Source organism: Lissotriton helveticus, chromosome 1_1, assembly GCF_964261635.1.
Source record: "Lissotriton helveticus chromosome 1_1, aLisHel1.1, whole genome shotgun sequence".
Taxonomy (NCBI): Eukaryota; Metazoa; Chordata; class Amphibia; order Caudata; family Salamandridae; genus Lissotriton; species Lissotriton helveticus.
In genome coordinates this window covers 446695068-446719892 of record NC_136057.1, presented here as the reverse complement: position 1 = coordinate 446719892, position 24825 = coordinate 446695068, and the positions used below count along the sequence as shown (strand labels likewise).

Sequence of the window (24825 nt, the reverse complement as noted above, 5' to 3'; positions counted from 1 at the left end):
TGTGGTACTTATAACACTTTCTTAATATATGGTTTGCTTCGCCCCTAGGGCCTAACCGTAAATTGTGCAACTTAACGTATTCTGACTAAGTATCTTGTTATGTGCTTTGGCCTCTGATCTCATAAAGAGTTCACAGGAGTGTGTTAGTAAATCAATACAAATATATTTTATATATATCCTGTGTGGTGTTCTTTCATTTGATATTCAAGGGGTTACATATGGTAAAACAGCTGGCTTTACACGCCCTCAAGAGTCTTTTAGCCTAAGACTGTTCTGTCCACGCTACAACTAGGATAGCTGGTCTATAAGGTTGACTTACAACTATCACCATAAGGGTTGTTTGGACTGGTGCAAGGTGTTCACTAGAATAGTGAACATCATATACTCAAGCCAACTTCTCATAGCCCCCTCCTCCATAGCCACGCTAGGAGGGGAGACAAAACCAGTGTCGGGCGAAGTGCCCTCCCAATCCCCCCCGTCACCCATCGCCTGGTACTCAGGCTCAAAGGATGGGGCCGGGTCGTAGAAGTAAAAATCTCCCATCGGCGTCGAATGCGATGCCGAGCGGTGCCGCTCCGACTCCGGACCCAAATCGAGGGCAGGACCAGGGACAGCATTGTCCTGGAACGGAGCCGGGGGCGACACCCTTGGGGTCGGTGGCGGCGAGGTCGACCGGCGGCGACACGGATCCGGATCCAGTGGGGCCCTGCGGCGTCGGGACCGAAGTCGCCGACGGCGCCGGGGCCGAAGCACCCAGCCCGCGTGGGGACCCAGTCGGGGCCGCTTGGCCCGAAGGCGTCGCGGAACCCGACGGAGGAGCGAGCGACCTCATGGCCATGAGGAAGTCAGCAATCTCCCCCGGCGGCGCGTTCTGCCCAGGGACCGGCGGGTATGGAGCAGGCCGCGACACCTGCGGAGCCGCGTGGGCGGTGTCGTCCGAACCCCCGGCCGCGTCGCGCGAGCGTCGGGGGGAGTCAGAAGAGCGATGGTGCCTCTTCGACTTCTTGTGCCTCTTACCTGAAGACTTCGAGTCCGAAGACCGATGACGACTACCGGAACTGTGGTGACTCCGGCCCCGTTACCGGTCTCTCGACCTCCTTTCGAACCGGGACCTCGAGCGGGGCAAGGCGGACTGCCGAAGCTTGAGTCGCTTACGGGACCGCTCCCGTCTAGTTTTAGACGTCAGGGCCCGGCAGTCGGAGCAGGACTTGTCGTCGTGGTCCGGGCCTAAACAGTGCAGGCACCGGCGATCAGTCGGTTGCAGTCGGCGCAGGGCTTAAACCCGGGCATCACTAGCGGCACCGTCGGAGTCGAGAGACTTCGAAGTAGATCAAAAGGGATCGTAAAAAGTTAGTCAAAAATTGACTAGGGTACAACTTTTTCCGGATCTGCGCTTGCTGGCGCGGAAAAAAGAAGAACTGACGTCAGCGCGCGGAGACGGCGTCTAAGTACTCCGACAACGTCATCACGGCGCCCACGACGGACGCGGAGCCGCGGACGCAAAACATTTCCAGATCTAGTCTGACACCTGGGGATATTCTAAGGTAAGGAATCTATCACTAACGTGTCTCTTTCAGATATTCAGGTTCAAAGGACGGAGCCGGATCATAGAAGAATTGCTCTTCTGCCGGCGCCGGGGTCGACACCCTAAGGGTCGACGCCGGCAGGGTTGTAAGGTCGACCAGCGGCGACCTGGTTCCAGTGGGACCCTGCGGTGCCGGGACCGAAGTTGCCAACGGCGCCGGGGCCAAAGCCCCCGACGGCGCCAGGGCCGAAGCACCCGGCCCGCTTGGGCTCCCAGCTGGGACTGTGGGGCCCGAAGGCGCTGCGGAATGCGACGGAGGAGAGAGCGACCTCATGGCCATGAGGAAGGCATCGATATTCTCCGGCGCGTCCGTCCCAGGGACTGGCGGGTATGGAGCAGTCCACGACGCCTGCGGCTCCGGCGGAGCCGCATGGGCTGTGCCGCCCGAACCCCCAGCCGCATCACGCGAGCGTCGGGGGGGGGGGGGTCTGAAGAGCGATGTCGTCTCTTCGACTTCTTGTGCCTCTTACCTGAGGACTTGGAGCCCGACGAATGGGGACGACTCGCCGAGCTTTGACCACTGTGGCCCCGCGACCGGTCCCTGGACCCCCTCCAGGACCGGAACCATGAACGGCGCGGGGCCGACTGCCGGAGCGCGAGACGCTTACGGGACCACTCCCACCTAGCTTTCGACATCAAGGCCCGGCAGTCGGGGAACGACTTGAAGTCGTGGTCGGCCCCAAGGCAATAGAGACACCGACGGTTGAGATCGGTAACTGACATCAGTCAGTTGCAATCGGCACAGGGCTTGAACCCGGGCATCCCTATCGGCACTGAGAGCCATAAAGACTCGAAACTGATCAAAAAGGATTGAAAAAGTTTAGTCAAAAAATGACTAAGAGTTAATGCTTTTTCCGGATCTGCGCTTGTCGGCGCGGAAAAAAGAACTGACAAAGAAAGGAGTGCCCCTTAGGAAACTTGTTTTTGGAGAAAAAATATTTTAGAAAAGTGTGAGACATTATAAAAGCAATTCTGGTTCAGCTGAAGTTCTTGTTAACAATTATCTTATGAAATAGCGGCCAACTCCTCAGAGCTATTTGCCCAGAAACCAAGGTATGTGTGAGAAGTTGGCCTGATATATAATGTTCACTATTCTAGTGAGCACTTTGTATCAGTCCAAACAACCCTTATTGATGATTGGTTGTAAGTCAACCTTATAGACCAGCTATCCTAGTAGCATGGATACGAGCAGTCTAAGGCTAAGACTCTAGAGGGCGTGTTAAGCCAGCTGTTTTACCATCACATTACCCCTTGAACACCAAGTGAAAGGACACCACACAAGTTGTTATGAAAATAAACAGATATTTATTTATAACAAGACTACCCTGAACTCTTTATGAGTCAGGGAGCTAAGCACACAACAAAACTCTTACGAAAATACTTTAAGTCGCACAATTTACACAAATGCCCTAGGGGCACGAAAAACCATATACACAGTAAGTGGAATGCGAACTTGCTAGCAGGTAAGTAATACTTTTCTAGACTCAGGAATCGCTAGGCCTACAATTCTAAACACTGGGATTAGATGCAGGAGGCCTGTGGACGTCATGTGCAGAGTGGGAACTCTCACGCGTAAGGCGGGAAAAAGTCTATGGAAGCTAGCAGTTGCAAAGTTACTGTTCTCGGGCGAACCCGACTAGTTGGGACGAAAACGGGAGTGGATCCGAACACTTGGAGTGTTGGACTATGCTGGGGCACCGGAGTGCTGGATTTACCTAGCCCAGGGGCTGCGGCTGCATAGGGTTCAAGTTGCGTCGGAAACCCACGTTGACGGACCAGGAGCCTGAAGAAGAAGTTGCTGGCAGGCGGCCAGTGAAGAAAAGTTTGAAGAGATCCAGGCCTGGATCAGGGAAGAAGAAGACCTGAAAGCAGAGGGGACCAAGTTCTGAATCACTAGCCAGTGATTAAGTGGGCACCAGGATGGCACCGGGCGAAGTCACCGCAGTCAGGTGAGTGGGTGCTGCTGGGCTCTGCAGTCTCTCGGACCAGGAGGCGTTGTCGGCGACCAGGATGGAGGTGCGAGCTGTCCCACGAAGGTTCTTGCTGTCGACGTCGCTGGACCCAGGATTGGGGCAACAAGTCTTGGCAAATGCTAGGCCCACGCGGTGGACCTAAAATGGCGTCTTGAGTGGACCAGGAGGGTCCAGGGTGCTCCTCTGATGGAGGGAAGCAAGGGCCAGTCTGGAGCAACCAGACCAGCAGTGTTTGTCGTCGTGGAGCGTCGTGAAGGGGCCACTAGCCAACGGGCAAGCGACCTGGACAACGCGGTGAGCAGCAAAGAGCAGAAGGGCCCCACGCAGATCTCGTGGATGCAGGGGGGCTGAACTTCGGTGCTGGAGCTGCTCAGGGTCGGGGCTTCTCTTACCCCAAGGCACTCAGTCGAGGGTCACTCAGGCGTCGTGCTGGACAAGCGTCGTGCAGTTCTGAAGATGGCCGGTCCCTCGAGGTCTCGTCACACCCACGGATCACAGCTGGGCTGATGATGTAGGTTGAGGTCAGAGGTGCCAGGGAAGCCGGTTCTCGTCGTGCTGGAGCAGTCTTGATCCGAAGGAGAGACTGGCAACAAACCGCGATGCTTGGTTGGTGCCTGCTGCTGCAGGGTGACTACTCCTTAGTCACAAGGGAGAAATCTTAGGAAGAGTCTTGAGTTCCTTCTTGAAGAAAGTAGTTTCAGGATTCAAAGATGATCTGATTTGGAAGGGGGCCAGTTCCTACCTTTATCCTGCAAAAAGGGGCTGGCACGCGACTAAGTCCTGCCCTATGGGTGGGACTAGGAGGGGGGTGGTTACACCCCTGTCCTTTCCTCCTGCTCTGGGAGGACTCCCAGCAGCAGGAGGGCAGACTTGTGTCTCGGTGGCAGCATCCATTTTGTGGAGTTTAAGGCTCTGTTTGACTTTAACCGGGGTTACAGCTTACATACATGTCGTGTCCCTCTAGAAGGGTGGAATGCTAACCCCGTCGCCAGAATTGGCGAGGGGTTAGTATTCCAATTCGTATGACACCTTACTCGACATGTTTTGATAAAGCGATACAAGAGTTGGCATATAACCGCGAGGATTATAATGCACTTAAGAGTATATGGTATGCGATATCATGGAAACGGCTAAGGGATGGATCCCGAAAGCCGTAGACAGGCTCAGCTCATGCCAGAGCACCATCTCACACGATTCCAAGCACTCTGCCTTCAGGATTGTTAAGGCCTGCCATAGGAGTGACTGATAGGATATCTGTGTGTCCATTTAGGTTTAGATATAAGAATACTATATCTACAGCAGAGGGTGAGTACACCACTCTGCCCCAGCTGTCAAGCAGCCAGTTGTGTCTGATTTAGTTAGTCAGCCCAGGGGTGGCATAATACATGCTGCAGCCCCTGGGAGACTCCTGGGTGCACCTCAGCCCTGGTTACATGGACTTGAGAGGGCCCAGTGCCAATTCAGTACCTGGGTACAATTTGGATTAGAGAGAACAGCTAGGCTGTGGGTCTGATTAGCAGGCCCACAGCCAGGGAAAGTCGTAAACCAGTGAAGCAAAAAGCAAAAATCTGGGTGATCATAGGATTGCAGACCCTACTCTCCTACATGACCCCCCCCAAACTTTGGGACAATAAACTAACCTTGACCAGGTGAGTCTTCTTGCTCTAAGTGGAAATACCTGGAGAGCCCATCAGCATTGCTGTGATCAGTACCAGGTCTATGCTCCACTGTAAAATCCATCCCCTGTAGGGAAATGGACCACCTAAGCAGTTTGGGGTTTTCACCCTTCATCTGATTTAGCCACAAGAGGGGCTTATGGTCGGTCTGAATGGTGAAGTGAGTACCAAACAAGTAGGCCCTCAGCTTCTTCAGGGCCCAAACCACAGCAAAGGCCTCCCTCTCAATAGCTGACCAATTTTTCTCTCTGGGGGTCAGCCTCCTGCTAATGAAAGCAATAGGCTGGTCATTACCATCAAAATTCAGCTGAGACAGAACAGCTCCCACACCCAACTCAGAAGCATCTGTTTGGACAATGAATGGCTTGGAGTAATCTGGACTCTTAAGGATAGGTGCTGTGCACATGGCCTGTTTTAGGTCATTGAATGCTTTCTGACAGCTTGCTGTCCACTGAACTTTATTTGGCATCTTCTTGCTTGTCAGGTCATTAAGAGGGGTCACTATGGACCCATAATTTCTGACAAACTTCCTATAGTACCCAGTCAGGCCCAAGAAAGCTCGAACCTGAGTCTGGGTGATTGGAGGAGTCCAGTCCTTGATGGCCTGTATCTTACTCTCCAGTGGCTGAACCTGGCCTCCACCTACAAGGTGGCCCAGGTATACAACCTGTGTCTGCCCTATCTGGCACTTAGTGGCCTTGATAGTGAGGCCTGCCTTTTGCAGGGCCTCTAACACTTTCCTCAGGTGGACCAGGTGATCCTCCCAGGTGGAGCTAAAGACAGCAATATCGTCAAGATATGCTGCACAGAAGTCATCCAGCCCAGTGAGGACTTGATTTACCAACCTTTGGAAGGTGGCAGGGGCATTCTTCAACCCAAAGGGCATTACCACAAACTGATAATGACCACCAGGGGTAGAAAATGCTGTCTTGGGCCTGGCTTCCTCAGCTAACCTGATTTGCCAATACCCAGCTGTCAGGTCAAATGTGCTTAAGTAGTTGGCAGAAGCCAATCTATCTATAAGTTCATCTGCCCTTGGTATTGGGTGGGCATCAGTCTTAGTGACTGCATTGAGGCCTCTGTAGTCTACGCAAAACCTCATCTCTCTCTTACCACCCTGGGTGTGAGGCTTTGGCACTAGAACTACTGGGCTAGCCCAAGGGCTATCTGAGGGCTCAATGACTCCCAACTCCAACATTTTCTGCACTTCTGTTTTGATGCAGTCTCTGACATGATCAGGCTGTCTGTAGATTTTACTCTTGACAGGCAGACTGTCTCCAGTGTCAACCTCATGGGTACACCAATCAGTTTGGCTGGGTGTCAGAGAGAACATATGTCTGAAGGATTGCAGAACTTGCCTGCAATCCTGTTGCTGATGTTCAGAGAGGCTGCCACAAAAGACAACACGATCTACTGATCCATCATCAGGATTCTGAGTGAGCAGGTCTGGGAGAGGGTCACTCTCTTCCTCCTGTCCCTCATCTGTGGCCATGAGCAAGCTCATGTCCTTCCTGTCGACATATGCCTTGAGCCTGTTCACATGGAGCACCCTGAGGGGGCTCCTGGGGGTTCCAAGGTCCACCAGGTAGGTGACCTCTCCCTTTTGCTCAATGATGGTGTGGGGCCCAGACCATTTGTCTTTGAGGGCTGCTGGTGCCACTGGCTCCAGTACCCACACCTTCTGCCCAGGCTGGTATACAGTCAGGATAGCCTTCTGGTCATGCCAAGCTTTTTGGAGTTCTTGGCTGGCCTCTAGGTTTTTGGATGCCTTCTCCATGTATTCAGCCATCCTGGAGCGGAGACCAAGTACATAGTCCACTATGTTGGTTGCAGGCTTTTTGAGAGGTCTCTCCCATCCTTCCTTCACCAAACACAGGGGTCCTCTTACAGGATGCCCATACAGAAGTTCAAAAGGGCTGTAGCCAACCCCCTTCTGTGGGACCTCTCTGTAAGCAAACAAGAGGCAGGGGATCAGGACATCCCATTTTCTCCTAAGAGTTTCAGGTAGTCCACGAATCATCCCTTTGAGGGTCCTGTTGAATCTCTCAACAAGCCCATTGCATTGTGGGTGGTAGGGTGTGGTGAACTTGTAGTTCACACCACACTCCTTCCACATTGCAGTCAGATATCCTGACATGAAGTTTGTACCTCTGTCAGAAATGACCTCCTTAGGGAAGCCCACTCTGGAGAACACTCCAACTAGGGCCCTTGCCACTACAGGTGCTGTAGTGGTCCTAAGTGGAATAGCTTCAGGATACCTGGTGGCATGGTCCACCACCACCAGTATAAACTTGTGCCCTGATGCTGTCTGGGGTTCCATTGGACCAACAATGTCAATCCCCACTCTTTCAAAGGGAACCCCCACCACAGGTAGTGGTATGAGGGGGGCCTTTGTTGTGCCACCTGACTTACCACTGGCTTGGCAAGTGACACAGGAGCGACAAAACTCCTTGGTATTCTCATTCATGTGGGGCCAGTGAAAGTGTGAGACAAGCCTGTCCCAAGTCTTTGTCTGACCTAAGTGACCTGCAAGGGGAATCTCATGGGCCAAGGTGAGAAGGAAACCTCTCAGAGACAAGGGGATGACCAGCCTCCTGGTTGCACCAGGCTTGGGGTTTCTTGACTCAGAGTACAGGAGTCCATCTTCCCAGTATACCCTGTGGGCACCTGTGGCATTCCCTGCAGCCTCAGCAGCAGCCTGCTGTCTGAGGGGTTCAAGGGAAGGGCAGTCTAACTGTGCCTTCCCCAGGTCTTCTCTGGAGGGTCCCCCTGAGCCCAGAAACTCAACTTGATCAAGTTCAAGCTCTTTAGGCTCAGTTTCCCTCAGCTCTCTCAGATCAGCCTCCTCAGAGACTTGATCCTCAACCTGGGGCAAGGGGGAAGGCAAAGCCTTACCCTTACTGCTCTTCTTCTTGGAAGGTGTCTGGTCCATTCTTTCAGGATCCAGCACCTGTTCAGTGGGGCATCTTCTGGCCTGTGACATAGTCACAGCAAGCACATGTGCTGGCAAGCCTAACATTTCCATGTGAGTCCTCTGCTCCACTTCTGACCATAGTGATGACTCCAAATCATTGCCCAACAAACAATCAACTGGGAGGTCTGAACTGACTACAACTTTCTTTTGACCACTTACCCCTCCCCAGGAGAAAGCAACAATCGCCATACTATGACTGGTAGTGACGTTGCTGGCATTGGTCACCAGGAAATCTGTACCTGGCATGATCTGTCCAGGGTCCACAAAGTTAGGTGTCACCATGGTGACACTGGCACAAGTGTCCCTATAGGCCTGAGCCATTTTGCCATTTATTAAAGGTGTCTGCCTGTATTTGCCCAAAGTATTGGGACTTACATCAGGGGACATATCCATATCCCCTGTACAGACAAGGACAGCCTGAGTGAGTGTGCCAACTAAGTTGTCAGACTCCTCAGTTCCCAAGGTTAACCCAACTAATCCCTTGGGAGGTGCACTACCACTACTGACTGTACTAGGGGGTGCAGTTGCTGCCCTCCTCTTTTGGTGCACTCACTAAACCAGTGAGACTTACTTTTACAGTACTGGCACCACCTTTTTGACTGGCCTTCTTGAGTCTTCTTTTTCTGCTGTGAAGCCTGGCCCCCACCCTATTTGGTTTGTTGGGGACCTGTTGAAGACTTCTGGTCATTTTGTTCACTCTTAGTATTACCCTTCTGGTCTGCTTTCTTCTGACCACCCTGGTTCTGGTTCTGCTTGATCCTTGTTCTGACCCATTTGTCTGCCTTCTTTCCCAATTCTTGGGGGGAGGTCAGATCTGAATCAACAAGGTGCTGGTGCAACAACTGGTTCTGACAATTATTTAAAATTTGTTCTCTCATCATCAGATTATACAATCCTGTGTAATCAGTAACCTTGCTACCCAGCAACCAGCCCTCCAAAGCCTTAGTGGCACTATCCACAAAGTCAGACCAGTCCTGAGACTGAGTTTTCTGGGTGTCTCTGAACAGCAACCTGTACTGCTCAGTGGTTAAACCAAACCCATCAACCAGTGTATTTTTCAGGACCTGGTAATCATTAGCATCCTCCACTCTTGTAGTGAGGAGCTTGTCTCTACCTTTACCATCAAAGGAGAGCCACAGTATAGCTGCCCACTGACTTTGGGGAATGCCCTGCACAGTGCAGGCCCTCTCCAAAGCAGCCATCCATTTCTGGATGTCATCCCCTTGCTTAAAGGGGGGCACTATTTTTGTCAGGTGTTTAGTGTCTAAACCCTTCTCTCTATCTCTTGGGAGATTGCTGCCACCAGTGGGAGCTAACCCACTCATCTGCTGCTCTCTTGCAAATGCAAGCTTCTCTTTGGCCAGGGCAAGTTCTTCTCTTTCAATCCTCAGAGTAGCCTGCCTCATCCTAGCTTCATGCTCCATTCTCTGAGGGGAAGTCAATCTCCTCTGGGGAGAGTTCCTTCTCCTCTGAGAAGAGGCATTAGAGTGCAGAGATCTATTGGAGTCCCTAGAAAGAGATCTATCTCTCCTAACTCCAAGGTTAGGCCTACTTAGGGTCAGTACTGGGGGTCCCCCAGATCCTAGCCCAAGCAAGTCTATGTTGGCCCTAGTTAGCCTTCTGACTACCTCAAGACCTTTGTTTACCTCATCCCCAGAGAGCTCCTCAGGGTCCTCCTCAACTGCATTTACAGTGTTGTGGAGGTCTGGATCACCAAGGTGCCCTTCTAAGGCTGGCATATTCCCATCTCCCTGAGATGCTTTCCTAGCATCATAAGTCTCTAAGAGACCCAACAGAAAGGGAGTGGTGGGGTTAGACCCCTGTTTCAATTTCCTGGAGGTACACAAGTGTCTCAACTCCTGGAAATTGAGAGCTGCATATCTTGAGTTGACCTGTGGAGGGTCAATAACCACAAGGGGAGTCTCTGAAGACTCTCCATGGGTAGACATGCTTTTCTAGTGAGGTGTAAGTGGTGCACTTACCTACACTATATGTTTACCTACTGATCCCTTGCTAGAGTTGTAGTTTAGGGTGTGCTAGGCCCTAGGAGCTACAACAGCTGGTTCAGTAGAACTCAGAGTATTCTAAGCTAAGTTATATGTACCTTTAGTACTTATGTGATCTTTCACAAGATATTCTTAGGATATGTGTGGTAAAACAACAGCAAGCTCAAATCCCAACCGCTGCTCACCAATGTGAGAAGTTGGCCTGATATATAATGTTCACTATTCTAGTGAGCACTTTGTATCAGTCCAAACAACCCTTATTGATGATTGGTTGTAAGTCAACCTTATAGACCAGCTATCCTAGTAGCATGCATACGAGCAGTCTAAGGCTAAGACTCTAGAGGGCGTGTTAAGCCAGCTGTTTTACCATCACATTACCCCTTGAACACCAAGTGAAAGGACACCACACAAGTTGTTATGAAAATAAACAGATATTTATTTATAACAAGACTACCCTGAACTCTTTATGAGTCAGGGAGCTAAGCACACAACAAAACTCTTACGAAAATACTTTAAGTCGCACAATTTACACAAATGCCCTAGGGGCACGAAAAACCATATACACAGTAAGTGGAATGCGAACTTGCTAGCAGGTAAGTAATACTTTTCTAGACTCAGGAATCGCTAGGCCTACAATTCTAAACACTGGGATAGATGCAGGAGGCCTGTGGACGTCGTGTGCAGAGTGGGAACTCTCACGCTTAAGGCGGGAAAAAGTCTATGGAAGCTAGCAGTTGCAAAGTTACTGTTCTCGGGCGAACCCGACTAGTTGGGACGAAAACGGGAGTGGATCCGAACACTTGGAGTGTTGGACTATGCTGGGGCACCGGAGTGCTGGATTTACCTAGCCCAGGGGCTGCGGCTGCATAGGGTTCAAGTTGCGTCGGAAACCCACGTTGACGGACCAGGAGCCTGAAGAAGAAGTTGCTGGCAGGCGGCCAGTGAAGAAAAGTTTGAAGAGATCCAAGCCTGGATCAGGGAAGAAGAAGACCTGAAAGCAGAGGGGACCAAGTTCTGAATCACTAGCCAGTGATTAAGTGGGCACCAGGATGGCACCGGGCGAAGTCACCGCAGTCAGGTGAGTGGGTGCTGCTGGGCTCTGCAGTCTCTCGGACCAGGAGGCGTTGTCGGCGACCAGGATGGAGGTGCGAGCTGTCCCACGAAGGTTCTTGCTGTCGACGTCGCTGGACCCAGGATTGGGGCAACAAGTCTTGGCAAATGCAAGGCCCACGCGGTGGACCTAAAATGGCGTCTTGAGTGGACCAGGAGGGTCCAGGGTGCTCCTCTGATGGAGGGAAGCAAGGGCCAGTCTGGAGCAACCAGACCAGCAGTGTTTGTCGTCGTGGAGCGTCGTGAAGGGGCCACTAGCCAACGGGCAAGCGACCTGGACAACGCGGTGAGCAGCAAAGAGCAGAAGGGCCCCACGCAGATCTCGTGGATGCAGGGGGGCTGAACTTCGGTGCTGGAGCTGCTCAGGGTCGGGGCTTCTCTTACCCCAAGGCACTCAGTCGAGGGTCACTCAGGCGTCGTGCTGGACAAGCGTCGTGCAGTTCTGAAGATGGCCGGTCCCTCGAGGTCTCGTCACACCCACGGATCACAGCTGGGCTGATGATGTAGGTTGAGGTCAGAGGTGCCAGGGAAGCCGGTTCTCGTCGTGCTGGAGCAGTTTTGATCCGAAGGAGAGACTGGCAACAAACCGCGATGCTTGGTTGGTGCCTGCTGCTGCAGGGTGACTACTCCTTAGTCACAAGGGAGAAATCTTAGGAAGAGTCTTGAGTTCCTTCTTGAAGAAAGTAGTTTCAGGATTCAAAGATGATCTGATTTGGAAGGGGGCCAGTTCCTACCTTTATCCTGCAAAAAGGGGCTGGCACGCGACTAAGTCCTGCCCTATTGGTGGGACTAGGAGGGGGGTGGTTACACCCCTGTCCTTGCCTCCTGCTCTGGGAGGACTCCCAGCAGCAGGAGGGCAGACTTGTGTCTCGGTGGCAGCATCCATTTTGTGAAGCTAAGGCTCTGTTTGACTTTAACCGGGGTTACAGGTTACATACATGTCGTGTCCCTCTAGAAGGGTGGAATGCTAACCCCGTCGCCAGAATTGGCGAGGGGTTAGTATTCCAATTCGTATGACACCTTACGCGACATGTTTTAATAAAGCGATACCAGAGTTGGCATATAACCGCGAGGATTATAATGCACTTAAGAGTATATGGTATGCGATATCATGGAAACGGCTAAGGGATGGATCCCGAAAGCCGTAGACAGGCTCAGCTCATGCCAGAGCACCATCTCACACGATTCCAAGCACTCTGCCTTCAGGATTGTTAAGGCCTGCCATAGGAGTGACTGATAGGATATCTGTGTGTCCATTTAGGTTTAGATATAAGAATACTATATCTACAGCAGAGGGTGAGTACACCACTCTGCCCCAGCTGTCAAGCAGCCAGTTGTGTCTGATTTAGTTAGTCAGCCCAGGGGTGGCATAATACATGCTGCAGCCCCTGGGAGACTCCTGGGTGCACCTCAGCCCTGGTTACATGGACTTGAGAGGGCCCAGTGCCAATTCAGTACCTGGGTACAATTTGGATTAGAGAGAACAGCTAGGCTGTGGGTCTGATTAGCAGGCCCACAGCCAGGGAAAGTCGTAAACCAGTGAAGCAAAAAGCAAAAATCTGGGTGATCATAGGATTGCAGACCCTACTCTCCTACAGTATGTATGTAATATTTGTACAGCTCAAACCTATCCAAAATGTTGTAGAGAGATATACAGTATTACAGGTAAAGATATGGCCAACAAGAGTTTGAGAGGTAGCTGGTCTCAGGGAGCAGATGCTGACAGTTCCTGCGTCATGCTGTAGTGTCTTTTAAAGCAATGCTTCTTCATCTCTCTCCTACGTCAGAGTAGGATTGGTGCACTGTTAATGGATTCTGTGATGTTTCGGATCTTGGATGCATAGATGGAGAAGGCCTGTTGCTTTGTTTGTTTTTTCAGTTGTACATTTTGCCTCAAGTCTTGGCTGTAGACGGTGAGCCTCTCAGTTGGTACTGGTCGCCGTTGCTTTGCATATGATGCAGCTGGTTTGAAAATGGTTTGAGCCGAGAAAGGAGGTGGTGGAGTTCCTTATTACTTGGGGCCCGGGGTGAGACATGATGCACATGTAAGATGCCCTTAAGGGGGCCATTATGTGGTATAGAAAGCCATGTAGAAGCGTGTTTCCACCACCCAGATGCAAAAGTATCTGAAGTCTGAAGCTTCTTTATGGGAAGAATGGTTTTATACGTTTATCAGTAGAGAGAGATGGTGTCAGACACTCTCCCCTTTCTCAGCAATGTGTTCCTTGAGTTTGAGGATGGTGTCCAGGGAAAATCCAATTCATTTGGCGTTGGGTGAAAAGTTGAATTTGACTCTGTCCAGGTCCATGTCAGTGTCCAGGCTCATGTCGTTCTCCTGTTTTTGAACCAGTGGTTTAAAGTTGCATGGGGAAATGGTCTGTTTGTCTTTCCCTATCTTGCAATCTTGTATCTGGAAGGAGGGGTGGGGGGTGATGATAGGGGCCAGTCAGTCAACCTGATTTTAGTTGGAAGAGCAGGTCCAGTGAGTGGCCATGTAGCAGATCCCAAATGTCTGCGGCTTGTTTAGTGAGGAAGCAAGTATTGAGGAGTATGCAGGACAAGCAGGAGTTTGGTGAGTGGGCCAAGTGTGTGGTTGTGTGTGTTGTGTGCATGAGCTGCGTGGGGGAGTGAGGTGGATGCTGGAGGGTATTTGTGAAATAGCAGGTGGTGCAGGAGAATGAACCTTCAGTGTTGGGAGGTGAGGTACAGCAGCAGCGCTGGGAGAAACAACAGGGTTTAAAGTGCAGAGGGTCACAGTAAAGTGACAACAGGGTTTCAGGTGGATGCGAGAAGGACCAGGGATCCTGACACTGGGTGTGGGAGGGGCGCAGTTGGCCTGCCTTTGGCACACCAGTGGCATGTTCGCTGTACAGCAAGTGATGTCACTTGCTGTGCAGATCATTGATGGGAAATCCAGTGATGTCACTTCCAGCGCAGATGGATGGTGGGAAGAGTGTGAAAAATTGTGCACCTAAAATCAGTCTACTGGTTCTTTCTCAGATGGACATGGCTTCCTGGGCTTAATTTGAGCGTGAGGCGGGGCCCACCAGCATACCTTTTTGGGGATTGGAGCTTAGTTTCACCATCAGACTTTTATTCACTACAAAACATTGAAAGGCAGAAAGGAGGAGAAAGAAGGATAAACAGCAATAAATGGAAAAGAACATGTAAATATGACAAAAATGGACAGGGAGAGTCCAGCGGTGGATAAAAGAGACATGAGGGGGACTCAAGAATAGATGCATGGTATTCAGACCCTCAAACTTCAGCAGCACTGATGGTGGCTTTGAAGAAAACTTTGGGCATCAGCACTTCATTTGTTACAAATTAAGCACTCATGGCCTCTGTCTTTAGGACCATCTGCCAAGCCCATCTCCAGGAAAGAAGTTTTCCAGGGAAAACAAGGTCTCCAGGACACAATCCAGTTCCCGAAATCCTTGTGGGTCAGCAAAACACTATGGGCTTCACTTACAATGAGGCTGTGCCACCAAAGCATCATTGTTTGTGATGCTCCGGTGGCGTAGGGGCCTGCTCCATATGTACCAGGCAGCACTAAGTCACTTTACGTGGCTTAATGTAGACTTGTAAACATTGTTTCCTTTAACGCAGTTTTCTGTGTTAAAGGGGCATGCAACGGGTGCTGCTGTGGGCGTTCCCAGCAACCCCCATGTCTTTTTGACACTGCCCCAGATTTACGAGGAATCATAACTCTGAGGTAGGGCCAAAAGCGTACGCCTCCCCAGGGGAGGTGTGAGGGAAGCGCAACAAGGAGACATAAATTTTTTTCTCCTCGGTTTTCCTTTTCCTATGTGTGTGGCATTCTCCAGCACACATAGAAAGAGGAAAACGCCTCTTGTGATTGCTTTTGTGCAGGAAGGTAAACCTTCCTGCACAAACATAATCATAATGGCGCAAAGCAGCCTGCGTTGACGCATGGCAGCCCATTGTGCGCTGTCACAGGGGAAAAGGAAAGGAATGCGCCATATATGACAGATATGGTGCATTCTTGCCCTTTTCTTTTGCCATAGGGCAGCACTGCAGGAAGACCTGCGGTGCTGCCCTATGTAAAAATCTTGAAATATCTTTTATAGTCCCTCTTAGCTGAGGCCCAGAAATTCTACATAGAACTGTGGACACAATTCTCTGCAAAATCCAGTATCAAAAAGAAGGGAGAGGGTTGTTGCTTGACGAAAGAGATGTATCAGATAATAGTAAATCATGGGTTTTTAAAAGAGAACACCAGTCTGTGACAGGGGATCATCCCTGATCAAATCAAATTGAAGTTTCAATCTCTTATATATTTCAACAGTGTGGCTCAGTTCCTGCTTTGGAAAGATGCTTTACTGCATCACCTATCCCAGTGTCCTTTGTGTTACAGCAGTAACTCTTCCTGCCCATCTTTCTATTAAACTCTTCTCATTGCTGGCCTATTCCTGACATTCCAAGAAAATATCCACCGCAGAGGTCCCTCCCAGTCCCATTCTTGGTGTTGTTGTTTCCACTTGAGTGAAGATGGGCCATCCACACAAAAAGGACATAGACCCAATTTACAAAAAAGTGTAAAAGTAAGTGAGGATATTTAAATCTCTGCTTGAACATATTATTACAGTACACAAACCTTTTCAGGAGTATGTGCCAGATGAATTAACGCGTTTTGCAATCGCAGACAGGCTGATTCGCAGAATCGGCCCGTTTGCGATCGCAAAAATGTGTTTTACAGTGTAACAAACATTTTTAATTTGCAATTTTGCGCTTACCTAAATTGCTAATGCAGTTAGGGAATCACAATTTGTGATTCCCTAAATGCAATTCATGTAACTATTGCAAATGGAGAATTGGCATTAAGGAATCGCAAATTACCACCAACTTCGTGTGGTGGTAATTTGCAAATTCCTAGAAAAAATTCACTTTTTTGCATTGTGCATGTATGAGCGCACATTGCCATGTGCGCACATACATGCCCTTAGGGCATGTATGTACGTCACATGTGCACACATGGATATTTCAGGGGTGCATCAGGATGGCCTTTTGGCCCCCTTGCACCTATGAAATTGCATGCGCAATTTGCAAGTACCTATTTGGTACTCACAAATTGCGAATAACTTACCATTCATTCCTATGGGCCTAGGCCCATAGGAATGAATGTGAAGGGATTCCTTAATAGCGAATCAATTGCGAGTCGCTATTAAGGAATATGTAGGAATCGCAAAATGTTTGCAAAAACCTACATACATTGCATTTTGTGAGTCTATAATAGAGAATCGGTAAAATTCGCTATTATGAACTCGCAAAATGTAATCTTGATGCATTTGGCCCTATGACTGGAAAAGTGCATCAATCACAGGCCTATAAGTGTACTCAAAGTGATTCTTTCAGGGTCAAGCATTTCCACAATGTTGGATTTATTTATTTTGGTAAATGAAGTACAATTCTGCCTTGAGGAATGCAAATGCTGATGTACAATTGCACATTTTATTTTTTGTTGTGCATGGAGACATCGCTCCCCTGCACACAACCCCAGTTTGGAGGAGTTCCATTCCACTCCCACCCTCAGAAGTAATACTGCTGCCATCACCAAAACACCCACCCCCCCCCCCCACTTCCAGCTTGATACTCAGTAATGGCATGTTGAGTTATAGAATTTAAGATTGGTGCTCATTGAGAATGGAAAGGAACTTAGCAATTGCTCAAGCAGGCATTGCTTTTGTAGGCATTTCAATAGGGGAGGCATGCATCCTCATCCGACTTCTGGCGTTTTCTCCAATTTCTGTATTTAATTCCGATTTTGATGCATTATTGATTGTAAGAAAAAGCTTGGTTTGGTCAGTGAAGTGCATACCAACACCGATTTTCTAATGTGATCGCCTTAGATCGTGGGTTGCACGAGTCGCGCCATTTTACATTTTGACTGTCGATAACGATTATCAATATTTTAATTTTAAGGTGTCTTGCAATAAAAGTTCCTCCACATGCTTGGGGCCCTTATCTTCTGAAAGCATACGGTCAGTAGCTTTGGAAGAGACACTTTACTTTTTAGGTCGAGCATTTGAGCCCTTTTTTATATACTTTAGTATATACTTATTATATACTTAAATGTGTATGTACTTTGTGGGCTCTGGAGATCAGCTCTAGGACTTGTCTGCTTCCGCTTAGGGACTTTTTTTCTGTTCAACTGCCTCTATTTAACTGTCTTGATAGAAAACTACCAGAAGAGGTCAGCAAAATATCAGAATTGCTTTCTGCTGAGAGACTTTCTTTTTTTTCTTTTTCTGGCAACTGCTTTTATTTAATTTTCTTGATAGAAAAATGACCAGCAGAGGTCAGTACCATACCATAATCACTTTATCATTTTCTTGATTCCAGTCCGTAGAAATTGTCTTCCACAAGCACCCGTAGACAATAATATTTTTTTTCAAATCTTATATTTTCAGTGATATGACCACCGAAGGCCCTGATTTTATATTAAAAACAGACCTTTGGACTATACCATTTCCCACTGAAAGGCAATATTTCTCTCCATGTATTCCCATACCTGGTGTGTCACACAGTTTGGTGCTTACTTCCCCTCCATGTTAAAGAACAGTAGATGTTTCAGCACCCAGGCTAATGTGCTGCATAGCTAAATACAAATAAGGTCCCAAAGGCGAGACCGATTGCATTGCAAATGCTTGTTTGATATGTTATAAGGAATTATCATTAGCCAAAAAACCTACCTCTGGACAGACTCCAATCAGGGCATCTGCTTTACAATAAAATTCTTCCTTGAGTGAAATAACAAGCATCTGAAACTGTTCTCTTGCCTGTTCTTTGATGTAGCTAGTTACCTGAAATAGAATTTCAATATTATTTCCTGACAATTAAACGTTTCTTGACTACAACATCAGAAATCAGGAAAGGAGGTGATAAAAGGCTTCTTCACCTGATAGTAATCTTAATTTACAGGAGCCAATGAACAAGTTACTTACCTTCGGTAACGATATATCTGTAAGAAACAGTAGTTAGTATTAGATTCCTTACCTTAGAATATCCCCAGGCGTCAGTCTGGATCCGGAAACTTTTGCGTAGCAGTACCCCTGCGCGTCGGTAGGCGTCGTCTGCAGGCGTCCCCTGCGGCTCCGCGTCCGTCGTCGGCGTCGTGCGCCGTGATGACGTCGCTGGAGTATATAGACGCCGCATCCGCGCGCTGACGTCAGTTCTTTGCACACAGCTTTTCCGCGCCAGAACACGCAGAGCCATGTGAGAACTAACACTGGTGCCATTTGAAACTAGGGCCCTGAAAGGGATGTCCTTAACCCTAGGTATCAGTTCGCAGAACGGGGAGGATGGGTGGGGCGGTAAGGAATCTAATACTAACTACTGTTTCTTACAGATATATCGTTACCGAAGGTAAGTAACTTGTTCATCTGAAAGAAACAGGTTAGTATTAGATTCCTTACCTTAGAATAGATACCCCAGCAATACCAACCCCGGTGGTGGGTCTGCGAACCAATACAAACCTACACCAGAAAGTCCTGGAGGACCGAACGGCCAAACAAGCCATCCCTCCGGACTTGACTGTCCAGGCAGTAGTGCCTCGCAAAGGTGTGCAGCGAGGCCCACGTAGCCGCCTGGCAAATGTCCCGCAAAGGGACTCCCCGGCCCAGGGCAGTAGTAGCCGCCGTGGCCCGAGTGGAATGGGCCCTCAGCCCAACAGGAGGCTCCTTCCGAGCCAAAGAGTAGCATGCTTTGATGCACAGGACGACCCACCGAGAGATGGTTCGTTTCTGTACCGCCCTTCCCTTCTTCTCACCCACGTAGCCAACAAACAGTTGGTCATCCACCCGGAACTAGCGTGTGCGATCCACATAAAATGAAAGCGCACGTTTTGGGTCCAGACGATGGAGCCGCTCTTCATCCTTTGAAGGATGCGGAGGCGGGAAGAAGGAGGGTAAGGTGATGGACTGCACGATGTGAAAAGCAGAAACTACTTTGGGCAGGAAAGAAGGCCTAGTCCTAAGAACCACCTTGTCAGGATGGACGGACAAGAAAGGAGGTTTAACAGAAAGAGCCTGGAGCTCACTCACTCTCCTGGCAGAGGTGATGGCAACCAGGAAGGCCGTCTTTAAAGTGAGAAGACGGAGAGGACAGGAATGAAGCGGCTCAAAGGGAGCACACATCAAGAATGTCAGAACCAGATTCAAGTCCCACTGAGGCATCACGAACGGAACAGGTGGGTACATGTGCGTGATGCCTTTCAAGAACCTCAGTACAATAGGGGACTTGAATAAAGATGGCTGATCAGGTAGCCTTAAGAAGGCGGAAAGGGCAGAAAGGTAGCCCTTGATAGTGCCCAGAGCAGAGCCCTGCTGGGCAAGAGAAAGAAGGAAGAGGAGAACCTCGGAAAGAGGGGCAGAAAGGGGATCCACAGCCTTTGCTGTGCACCATGCCACAAATCTGTTCCACCGGCAGGCGTATACCGACTTTGTGGAGGGACGCCTGGCTGCCAGAATCACATCACAGACTTCAGGAGGCAAGTCGAATGGCCTCAACTGTCGCCGCTCAATCTCCACGCATGGAGGTGGAGGCTGGACAGGTTCGGGTGGAGGACCGTCCCCTGCTGCTGCGACAGAAGGTCCTCCTGAAGGGGCAGGCAGATCGAGGGACCGACTGACATGCTGAGTAGCTCGGGATACCAGTATCTTCGAGCCCAGTCCGGAGCCACAAGGATAACTTGGGCCCGGTCGCGCCTGATCTTCTTCAGCACTCTGGGCAGAAGTGGTACAGGCGGAAAGGCGTACAACAGACCGCAGCTCCACTCGCGCCGAAAGGCGTCGCCGAGCGAGTGCCGTCTTGGAAACTCCAACGCGCAGAACTGATGACATTGCACGTTCTCTTCTGTGGCGAATAGATCTAACCACGGCTCTCCCCATTGCTGAAAGAGGCCGTTCGCCACGTCCGAGTTCAGACGCCATTCGTGATCCACCGAGCACCGACGGCTGAGTTCGTCCGCCCTGGCGTTCAGAGAACCTGCCAGGTGTTGAACCGTCAGAGTCACACCCTGACGTTCCAGCCATTGCCAGAGGCGCAGAGCCTCCTGGCAAAGGGTCCACGACCCCACTCCGCCTTGTTTGTTGCAGTACCACATGGCGGTGGTGTTGTCCGTGAACACCTGCACTACACTCCCGTTGACAAAGGGGAGGAATGCCTTCAGTGCTAGGCGAATCGCCCGCAGCTCCAACAGGTTGATATGGAGCCGGGACTCTGCCGGAGACCAGATGCCTCTGATCTCCGCCTCTCCCAAGTGGCCACCCCAGCCCTGGAGGGACGCGTCCGTCACAACCACGTGCTCCGGTTGGGGAAGGGAGAGGGATCTGCCTCTGACCCAATCGCGGTCCGTAAGCCACCACTGCAACTGTCTCGCAGTGCCCTCCGAGATCAGGACATGGTCGGATAGGTTGCCCTAATGCTGGGCCCACTGAAACTTCAGGTCCCACTGCAGAGCCCGCATCCGCCACCTGGCGTGATGCACCAGTAGGATGCAGGAGGCCATCAGCCCCAGAAGCCGTAGCGTCAACCTGACCGAAACCCGGGATAACGGCTGAAAGATGGGAATCAGAGCCTGAATATCCCGAACCCGCCGTTCCGGAGGATAAACCCGAAACTGCGCCGAGTCGAGAACCGCTCCGATGAAAAGGAGCTTTTGAGAGGGACACAGGTGTGATTTCGGCACATTGATGGAAAACCCCAGCCCGTGCAGGAGGTCTGCCGTCATCTGAAGGTGGTGGACGACTGTTTGGGGCGAGCCCGCCTTCAACAACCAGTCGTCGAGGTAGGGGAAGACTGAAACCCCTAACCGGCGCAGATGAGCTGCGACCACCGCCATCACTTTCGTGAACACCCGTGGGGCGCTGGTAAGGCCGAATGGGAGCACGATAAACTGAAAGTGCTCCTGGCCTACCGTGAACCGCAGGTAACGCCGGTGGGCCGGCAGGACGGGGATGTGAAAATACGCATCCTGCAAGTCCAACGCTACCATCCAGTCTTGTGGGTCTAGAGCAGCCAAGACCTGAGCCAAAGTCAACATCTTGAACTTCTCCTTCCGGAGGAAGCCGTTGACGTCCCGTAGGTCCAAGATAGGACGGAGGCCTCCTTTGTCCTTCTTGGGCACCAGAAAGTAGTGGGAGTAGCAACCACACCCTACTTCTGGCCCAGGAACGCGCTCGATGGCCCCCTTGGCCAAGAGGGCCGTAACTTCCTCCTGCAGAAGTGTCAAGTGGTCCCCCGACACACGGTGGTTCTGCGGTGGCATGGCTGGAGGAGTGGACTCGAAGGGGAGGGAGTAGCCCCTTCGGACGAGCTGCAGCCCCCACCTGTCCGATGTAATCGCGCGCCAGCGGGAGTGGTGATGGCGAACCCTGCCACCCACTGGCGTCACGTGAGCCCGAAAGCTCGGACTAGGAAGATTTGGAGGCTGCAGCGGGGGGAGGTGTAGACTGACCTCGCCGCTGCCCTCTACCGCCACCACGGCGGAATCCATGGCCACCACCGCGCTGGGGAGCGTTCTGCGGCGCGTGGCTGGCAGCACGTGTGGGACCGCCCCTTCCTTGGCCACGAAAGGGGCGAAACGAACCCGTTTGCTGGCGCTGGGTCGAAAGACCCAAGGACTTGGCCGTGACCCTGGAGTCCTTGAAGCGCTCCAGCGCGTTGTCCGCCTTGTCACCGAACAGGCGACTGCCATCAAATGGCATGTCCATGAGGGCATTCTGGACGTCCGGCGAGAAGTTGGCAGATCTCAGCCACGCATGGCGACGAATCGCCACCGTCGTGGACATAGCCCGTCCCAGCGAGTCGGTCGTGTCAAGACCACACCTGATCGAGTACCTCGCCGCGTCCCGGCCTTCAACCAAAGCCTGGTTGAGCTTGTCCCGCACTTCCTGCGGGCATTGCGGCAAACACTCCGCGACCGTATCCCACAGGGAGTGGGTGTAGTGGCCCAAAAGGCACGCGGTATTACAAGACCGCAGTCCAGCGCTCAAAGAGGAAAAGACCTTCTTGCCAAATTGGTCATACCGCTTTGACTCCCGATCGGGCGGGGCCGATGGGAACGCGGACTGTGAAGTGGAGGCCTGGATCACCAGACTCTCCGGGGAGGGATGGGTGGAGAGGAAGGCAGGATCGTCCGAGCACGGACGGTGACGCCTGGCAACGTTCCGGTCAACCGGTGCACCGGAAGCGGGCCTGGACCAGGTGCCCAGAAGGACATCCGTCAGGGCCTCATTAAACGGCAGCAGAGGCTCCTGAGGGCATGACTGCGGTTTAAACACTTCGGTCAGAATGTTAGGTTTGACCTTAGCGACGGGGAGCTCAAGGCGCAAGGCCTTGGCAGCCCTCATCAGGACCACCGAATAGGCAGCCTCCGCCTCTGACGCCACAGGGGAAGGCGAGACAAACCCAGGGTTGGGCGACTCGTCCAGACCACTGGCATCACCCAAGTCACCTACCCAGTCCACGTCATACTGGCAGGCACGGGATAAAGGGTCTTCAGACCCCTCCCAACCCTCTCCATACTCGTCCTCATCGCCGTAGTCTGGGTCGACGATATAGACTGGCTCCTCGGAGCCAATGGGCCCCAACGGCGCCGGACTCGGCGTCGGACGATGCCGGTCCGACTCCGCGTCAGGAGTCAGAGAGGGAATGGGGGTGGCGCCGCCGGGGACCCGACGCCGGCCGGAACCGACGGCGGAGCCACGGCGGAGCCACGGCGTCGCGCGGAGGCGGCACTACGGGTTGGCCCAATGGAATCGGCGCCGGAGAGGCCGGTAGACCAGCCGGCGACGAACCTGAGGGACCCAGCGGCGCCGGGGCCGGAGCCGCCGGCGGCGTCGGGGCAGGAGCACCCGAACCGCTCGGGCCCCCAGACGGGACCGACGGGCCCGCAGGCGCCGTAGGCCCCGCCGGAGGAGATATCGCCCTCATAGCCATGAGGAACTCCTCAATCTCCTCGCGCGACGCGCCTTCCCCAGGGACCGACGGGTATGGGGCCGCCGGCGACCCACGCGGGGCCGCGGGGGTGGGGCCACCCGAACCCCCGGCCGCATCACGCGGGCGTCGGGGGGAGTCGGGGGTATGATGACGATGCCCCGACTTCTTGTGACGCTTACCTGACGAACCGGAGGAATGGCGGCGACTCCCGGAGCGCTCATGGCGGCTCCGCGATCGCTCCCTCGACCGCTCCCTCGACCTCCGACCGGACCGGGACCGCTCTCGACGCGGGGCCGACACTCGGAGCTCGAGCAGCTTGCGGGACCGCTCCCGTCTAGCTTTGCTAGTCAAGGCCCGGCAGTCGACGCAGGACTCTACGTCGTGGTCCGCGCCCAGGCACCGGAGGCAGAGTCGATGGTGGTCGGTGACCGACATCAGGCGGTCTCACCCGTCGCAACTCTTGAAACCGGGCATCCTACCGGCACCGTAGAAGGAATTAGGAATTATCAAAAACTTGGTCAAAAGACCGGAGTACTGCTCTTCGGATCTGCGCTAACTGGCGCGGAAAAAAGAAGAACTGACGTCAGCGCGCGGAGGCGGCGTCTATATACTCCAGCGACGTCATCACGGCGCACGACGCCGACGACGGACGCGGAGCCGCAGGGGACGCCTGCAGACGAAGCCTACCGACGCGCAGGGGTACTGCTGCGCAAAAGTTTCCGGATCCAGACTGACGCCTGGGGATATTCTAAGGTAAGGAATCTAATACTAACCTGTTTCTTTCAGATATCATCAGTTGAAACCAAATGTAATTAGCTAGAGCAGTACACAAATGTCCCCAGACGTGTACAATGTTAGGAAATGGAGCTGGAGGTACTGCTTACTATTAAATATGCTCTGAGTGTAAGAATGCAGTATTTTGAAGCAATCTGCTGACAGGCATTACCAAGTGCTGACTCTGACTGGATTCGGGAGCTGCATGTGCAGGGAATGCGCTACACAGAAAAACACCAGCAGTGAACTACAGTTTCCAGCAGGCCACCAACTCGTGTAAATAGAGAGATTACCTTCTCGTCAGACCTCCCCGTCAGTCATTACCATATGAGCAATAGCTCCTCCCATAGAAGCCGCTGAGCAAAACTCCTTTAGCCCATCCCTACCCTCCAGGCAACTCCCACATCCTGTGGCTTATAACCATTGACCCAGGTAAGCACATCCTGTACCCCGCAAGCACAAGAAGCAGACCAGGACTGTGACGGGGAGGTCTACAACTCAGAGTAATGAATATTATAGGTAAGTAAAATGTAGAACTAATTGATTAAAGGGAAATGCAGGAGGCTGGCTTAGCATATGGTACACAAGTATTCAAGTGGTCCACCTTGCACTAATCCAGGCAACCCTTGTGGTGATTTTAGTGGTCTTTGATAACCACAGAAAGCTCTCAAAGTGGTAGAAGTGGAGAGCAGCCTTCAGGCTTATCTTGAAAGAGTGTTAGGCAGCTTGCTTTAATCTGTTTAATCTGTAATCTACGTTAGATGAA

The 24825-nt window shown here is 51.7% G+C and overlaps 1 protein-coding gene across 3 annotated transcripts in view; it reads right to left on the bottom strand.

The window, feature by feature from the left end:
• Window positions 1-24825, bottom strand: part of SMC1B (structural maintenance of chromosomes 1B) — a 2760606-nt gene that overhangs the window by 125370 nt on the left and 2610411 nt on the right. For all 3 annotated transcript variants that reach the window (XM_078673832.1, XM_078673834.1, XM_078673833.1), the window contains one exon: window positions 18038-18148. In XM_078673832.1, coding sequence (XP_078529958.1) covers window positions 18038-18148 — 111 coding nt within the window. The remainder of the gene's footprint in view (window positions 1-18037; window positions 18149-24825) is intronic.